This window comes from Rhagoletis pomonella, unplaced genomic scaffold (assembly GCF_013731165.1).
Source record: "Rhagoletis pomonella isolate Grant_MI unplaced genomic scaffold, Rhpom_1.0 Rhpom_scaffold_00009, whole genome shotgun sequence".
In the NCBI taxonomy this organism is placed as follows: domain Eukaryota; kingdom Metazoa; phylum Arthropoda; class Insecta; order Diptera; family Tephritidae; genus Rhagoletis; species Rhagoletis pomonella.
In genome coordinates this window covers 8,183,946-8,191,107 of record NW_023458563.1, presented here as the reverse complement: position 1 = coordinate 8,191,107, position 7,162 = coordinate 8,183,946, and the positions used below count along the sequence as shown (strand labels likewise).

General features: G+C 33.5%; 1 protein-coding gene across 1 annotated transcript in view; it reads right to left on the bottom strand.

Annotated features, from left to right (window-relative positions):
- Positions 1-5,290, bottom strand: part of LOC118745563 — a 6,782-nt gene extending 1,492 nt beyond the window's left edge. The window contains exon 1 of the mRNA XM_036479041.1: positions 5,156-5,290. Coding sequence (XP_036334934.1) covers positions 5,156-5,172 — 17 coding nt within the window. The 5' untranslated portion in view covers positions 5,173-5,290. The remainder of the gene's footprint in view (positions 1-5,155) is intronic.
- Positions 5,291-7,162: the final 1,872 nt, after the last annotated feature.

Here is a 7,162-nt window from a genome sequence, read left to right as displayed (position 1 = left end):
TTCTCTCCAAGAAATAGTCTTTTTACTCGTGATTTATGTAAATAAAACATGTGAAATTTAGTTGAAACATTTTAGCCGTTTTTAGCCGGTTTTATTTGCCAATTTAGCCGGTTCGTCCAAAATGTTCTGGCAACACTGCATATAAGTATATATATGAGTGAACATACGCACCCCAAGCATGCAGAGCGCCGCTCTGAGAGCGTGACAACACACACATTCATACATAGTACATGTTTATACGTACAAATCGCGTGCTGTGGTGTTGATGGATATTCAACATTTGAAAGCAAATTTATATGCCTGGGTGTAGCTGAGTGCGCAAAGATGCATGCCACAATTTGTTGATATCCAGAGACGGTCAGGGTTCGAATTCCAATGCAGGCAAACCATGCAAATTAAATATTTTTTTTTTTAGTTTTTGTCTTGATTATTCACTTCACGGATGCTTTTTCAGACCGAACGCGGTCATTTTAATATGCGCGTAATTGGATTGAATATTTACCAATATACAGTACTTTCGTTGACGTTTATAGTAAGATCAATTACGTTTCTATTTGATTTTAATATTTTTTTCCCTCAGTGTATTGAAGCTACCCTGCAGTGAAAAGCCAAACCAGTTAGAAAATATATTAGTTCATTAACTAGTATGTGCCTACCAGTTCGACAATTTCGAGGAACTTAGGCGATTAGCGACATCTGCCTTTGAATTGCCAAAGCCAAAAATAAAACGCAATTAATTGCTTTTCTTACAAATGTCGGCTGTGGCGTCACGTGAAGACTACTGGTTCTGGTTCTGAAATCGCAGGTTCGAGGCCGCTTGGAGGTGGTTAAGATTTTTAAAGTTAAATAAATGTAAGTAAAAATAATTTATTCAATTTATAAATAAATAACAAATTTGAAAATCTAATTGCGTTGCAAGAAAAGATTTAGGAAGAAATATAAAAACAAAGAAATTAAACAAAAATATTTTTTTATTAAATTAAAAAATTACAATAAACAGCATAAACAAAAAAATAAATTTATAAAAAATAAAAATAAAATAAAAAATAGAAAATAAAAAAATTTTACCTGCGCCAGGATTTGAACCTGGGACCTCAGGCTTACCACGCGAGTGCTCTTCTCTGTCGGCCATTGTGACTGCTGGAGCGTCGCGAGCAAAAAGGCACACTTATGCTTTTCACGGGCATGAAATGGCAGACTATCTCATCAACTGGTATGATGCTACTAGTATTTATACTAGTAGATGCTGATGCATAGCCTGGCAATTGACATCTCGTAGGACATCGCAATGTTAAAAATACCAGTCGCTAACATTGAAAAAGGATAGAACGTGAACTAGTTCGGCTGAAACGCAAACCGGTAGAATTCTAGTTCACAACTAGTAGCTTTCCCTGCAGGGTAATAACTTGCTTTCTCCACTACAGTCCTTAGACCACAGCTGGGCAGCGTCTGCCCGGCGGGCGACTGCGCGGCATATTCGCGTATACATACACGCTCTGCTTCCCTGCAGGGAAAGCTACTAGTTGTGAACTAGAATTCTACCAGTTTGCGTTTGAGCCCAACAAGTTCACGTTCTATCCTTTTTCAATGTTAGCGACTGGTATTTTTAACATTGCGATGTCCTACGAGATGTCAATTGTCAGGCTATGCATCAGCATCTTCTAGTAGAAATACTAGTAGCATCATACCAGTTGATGAGACAGTCTGCCAATTCATGCCCCGTGAAAAGCATAAGTGTGCCTTTTTGCTCGCAACGCTGCAGCAGTCACAATGGCCGACAGAGCAAACCACTCGCGTGGTAAGCCTGAGGTCCCAGGTTTAAATCCTGGCGTAGGGAAAATTTTTTTATTTTCTATTTTTTATTTAATTTTAATTTTTCATAAATTTATTTTTTTGTTTAGGCTGTTTATTGTAATTTTTAAATTTAATAAAAAAAATATTTTTGTTTAATTTTTTTGTTTTTATATCACAAGCATTTCTTCCTAAATGTTTTTTGCAATGCAATTAGATTTTCAAATTTGTTACTTATTTATAAATTGAATAAATTATTTTTACTTACATTTATTTAAATTTTAAAAATCTTAACCACCTCCAAGCGGCCTCGAACCTGCGATTTCAGAAACACAACCAGTAGTCTTCACGTGACGCCACAGCCGACATTTGTAAGAAAAGCAATTAATTGCGTTTTACTTTTGGCTTTGGCAATTCAGAGGCAGATGTCGCTGATCGCCTAAGTTCTTCGAAATTGTCGAACTGGTAGGCACATACTAGTTAATGAACTAGTATTTTTTCTAACTGGTTTGGCTTTTCACTGCAGGGTCATTCAACCGCACGACTTGTGCGCACGCACACAGTGACATTGATTGGACGCACACTACAAAAATGCTCTGCCGAAGCTGCCCACCTCTGCTTTAGACTAACAGCCTAATTCTGTGCACTTGATAAATTCACCATCTTGTTTATTTATCAATATTGACAATTTATCAAGTGTTTCGTATTCTATGTCAAAAATAAAAAGCTTTTTTCTTGATAAATTGTCAAGATGTCAAATGCCTTTGACAAATTAACAAATTTTTGAACGATTCAAATTGAAATTTTAAAGCTGCTTCAAACATTTCAAAATTGTGTTAACTAATTAGTAAAAATGGAAGAAGAAATGCTTCTTTTACTATTATTGTGGGAAGAAGAGGAACATGAACAAAATAGAGACCGCTCGCGTTATTTAAGGTCCTTGAGGGATGCCAGTGATCCATTTTCCTTGAGTGAGAACGTGTTCATGCAACATTTTCGTTTGACCCGCCAATTGTGCCGGAGTCTTATTAATGATTTGGAACCGCATGATGACCAAAATACCTCATTGCCTCTTACTGTACGCGTCTTGGCAGTATTAAACTTTTTTGGCAACGGATCGTATCAGAAATGCGTGGGAAATAATTGCAATTTGCCAATGAGCCAGTCGTCCTTTTCAAGAAGTTTGCGGGCTGTGACAAAGCTCATTACAAGGGTTAAAGGCGGAGAAATTAAGTTTCCCAGTTCGATTGAGGAAGAAACCATAATTAAAACAGGGTATTAAAAGCGAATTAACTTTTATAGAAAAACAGTGTCATCTGAAATCTTGTGTTTTATCAGATTTTTTCGAAAGTTTGGAATAAAAAGCACAGTAGGAGCAATTGACTGCACCCACATCGCTATTGTTGCTCCGCCGTCTAACAATGTAGAACGCCCGCTTAATTTGTATTTAAACAGAAAGGGGTTCTACAGCATTAATGTCGAAGCGGTAAGTTACAATTTCTTTGACAAATACAATTTATATGAGTTTTGTTTCGTAGGTATGCGATCATCGTTTGTGCTTTACATTCCTAAACACAAAATTTCCTGGGGCGACGCATGATTCTGGGATATGGGCAACGTCTGACCTACGGGAGCAACTAATACGTCAGCATACCAGGACTACTGTTCACCAAAGAGAATCTTGGCTTATTGGTGATCAAGGCTACCCATTGGAGCCATGGCTTCTTACGCCAGTAGGAACTCCAAATAGCCATAAAGAAGTCAAATACAACAAATTGCATGCGTCTGCTAGGAACAGCATAGAACGAGCATTCGGAGTTTTAAAGTCCCGCTTTAGATGTTTGCTAAAGCACCGAGTGCTTCATTATTGCCACGAAACAACATCACTCATTGTCGCGAGTTGTGTTATCCTTCACAACATAATAACAAAAGCGGGCATTGAAGCGATGGAGGTGGATAACGATGTCGTAGAAGATAACGATTCGGCAATGAATTCCCTTGATTTCTCGCAGTATACCCGCGAAGGAGAGAGAACAAGATCCAGATATATTTCAACACTATAATCAAATTCTTAATGCTGAAAAAATTTAAAAAAAATATTGACTTTTTCACTTTGAACAAAAGTACTTTATTACACTCAAATTAAATGGGTTACGAACTACGTTTACAGTTCAAGATTATAGTGAAATCACATTACATTTTGTTTAAGTTATTATATTATCATTCTAAAGTACATACAGTGAACCAAATATAAACTGGGACGCGACATTTTAGCAAGTTTTAATTATTTTTCTTAAGTTTATTTAATGTTTAATGTTTTTGTTGAAAGTATTACTTAAAAAACATATAAATCCAAATTTCAGACTTTGTGCAAAAATTATGAAAATTCTGCCAAATTTCACCAAAAATTTCTAACTTTTTAATCAGCACATTTAAAAAAAATATGCAGCTTTGTAGTCCATTAAAATTGAGTTTAATAAGTGCAAATTGGAAGTAACTACGACTTGCCGTTGATATTTGACAATTTTGTATGTTGACAGTGCTCCGCATTTTTCTTCCATATTAAAAAATGTTCGAAGAAATTTCTATGGAAAAAAATGCGTGACACCGTCAACAAAAAAAAATTACAAAAAATCAAACCTAAGTCCTAGCTACTTCAAATTTGACCTTATTTACTCAAATTTAATGGACCCCAAAGCTACATTTTTTCTAAAGATGCTGATAAAAAGTTAGAAATTTTGGTGAAATTTTGCAAACTTTCATTATTTTTGTACACAGTCGGAAATTTGGATTTATATGGTTTTTGTTAAGTAATCAGCTATACTTTCATACAAAAATATTAAACATTAAATTAGCCAAAGAGAAATAACCAAAACTTGATAAAATGTCGCGTCCCAGGTTATTTTGCTTCACTGTATGTATTTATACATATGTATATATGTTACTTTTTGAAGTATGAACTACTCGACTCAAACTCAATATTGTACAGGGATGTGCCTAATATGCTCATCATGTTTTGAATTAGGAATTTTATTCGGCATTTTTTTTATAAAAGTATGACTCATCTAACAAAATCGAAACTTTAAACTTTATGCAAAAAATAGAAACTTTTAACAAAGTTTCATCAAAAGTACAAACGTTTTAATTAGAATTTATAGAAAAAATAAATAGCCTAATTAATTTTATATACTAAAGTGCAAGTTTAATATTGCTAAAAGATCCTGTTGATTTTTGAAAAATTGTTTGCTGACGGTGTTACGTACTTTCTTCCATGTAAGAAAAACTTTCGTACATATTTTGTTTGGAAGAAAATGCGTAACATAGCTTATATTATATAAAAGTAATGTAAAACTGAAATTCTTACGTTTTTGAGGACTCCATTCGGCAGTTTCTTGCACTAAACAGCTGAGCTCTGTTTACATTACGATTTTCACCATAGTGTGGGGAAAAGCACAGGGTGTAAAAGCTTTTTAGTTTTATCAAGTTATGCACAGAATGCCGAAAAGATTTAAACTTGATAAAAATCGTGATTATTTGTCAGCTTTCTGTTAAATTGTCAAGTGCACAGAATTAGGCTGTAAAGCACAGTTGTGCTACCGCTATGATTAAGATTTTAGATGCCATTAGAATGCCATTTGATAATAGTGATTTAACTCTTCTCTGCCTGTTAGACTTTGCTAAGGTATTTGACTCGGTCGACCATACTTTGCTCTGCTGGAAACTTATGCATTTCTTTGCATTTTCTGGTAGTTCCATTCAACTTCTATGTAGCTACCTTGTGGGAAGAGTCCAGCAAGTTAAAGGTAGGGTATGCTAAATGGACGACACGCCATTTCTTTAAATGAAATTAACTGCTGCTATATGTACATACGTATGTACATATGTATGTTTATACAAAACGCAAGCAAACATTTTGCTTGCATAGTCTTCTGTTCTCTTTCATTGCAAGTTGAATTATTTTAATATCTAATGCAAAATTTTGTACATAAAATAAAATAACACTTTTTAACATACAACGCTTTTATAAATGGACTAAAAATTAGAAAATAAAATAATGTAAAAAAAATATTTTTTAAAAACAAGCTTTTATTTAACATGTACAATCAAAGGAATAAAATAAAGTAGTGTAACAAAAGATTATTTAGCAAGAAAATTTTGTCAAAACTGCAGTAAAATTAATAAAGTAAAATAAGTTAAGGTCTCGTTAAAGTTACTAAAAGCCATTTAGTGAAAGGAGTTATTCAAACTCTAATGAAAGTTACTAACAATTTGTACTAATTTCCTTCGTTTTTAAAAAAGCTTGTCGGCGAATTCAGCGTACATGGATTATTGGTGAGGTATGTATATGTATATATGTATGTATGCAGATATTTAGATGCCGGTTTGGTATTCGCGCGACAAGCTTTTTTAAAAACGAAGTAAATTAGTACAAATAGTTAGTAATTTTCATTAGAGTTTGATTAACTCCTTTCACTAAATGGCTTTTAGTAACTTTAACGAGATCTTAACTTATTTTATTTTATTCATTTTACTGCAGTTTTGACAAAATTTTCTTGCATAATAATCTTTTGTTACACTACTTTATTTTATTCCTTTGATTGTAAATGTTAAATAAAAGCTTGTTTTTAAAAAATATTTTTTTTTACTTATTTTATTTTTAACAATATTTTGGTATATAAATAAAACATAGTTCATAAAAAATAAAAGTGTCATTCATTTTAAAACGAGTGTACACTTCATTGTACACAGAAGCCAATAATTTATTTTATATTTTTGACATTGTTGAATAGCAATAATGAGATCATTTCCATCTTCAGTCTTTAAATAGTCAAATAATTCTATACGTTTAATTTTAAAATTACTTTTAATTTGAAGCTCACTTTAAAAAATTTTAAGTAGAAGCCAGTTTCTCTCTTTGCGCCAGGAAGCAAACCTTATACTCCCAGATGCTTCGTTTGAGTGTGGTATTACAAAAAAAAATACTCGTTTCAAACTGTGGAAAAGTACCACTATTTAACGACTTCATCTATGTTTCCTCGTGGCTTAAATTAACTTCAACTACGCAAAAACTTTGAAGGACTAAGAATTCGCTGAAAAGAGTATCTAAGAGTAAGAGTAACTCTATGTCTTGTATGCAAAACTCTTTTACAAGGTCAGTAAATTGTGAAAAAAGAATTGTAAGTTATAGGCAAAAGCCATTCGAATATCCAAATTTGTTGTTATTAAACTGAAATTGATTTTCGAGATAACTACCAACTAGAGATGTTGCGAATGTGGAATTTTAGACATCCGCGGATGCGAATGCGGATGCGGATGTTTAAAAGCTAACATCCGCGGATGCGGATGCGAATGCGGATGTCAAGTATTTTTA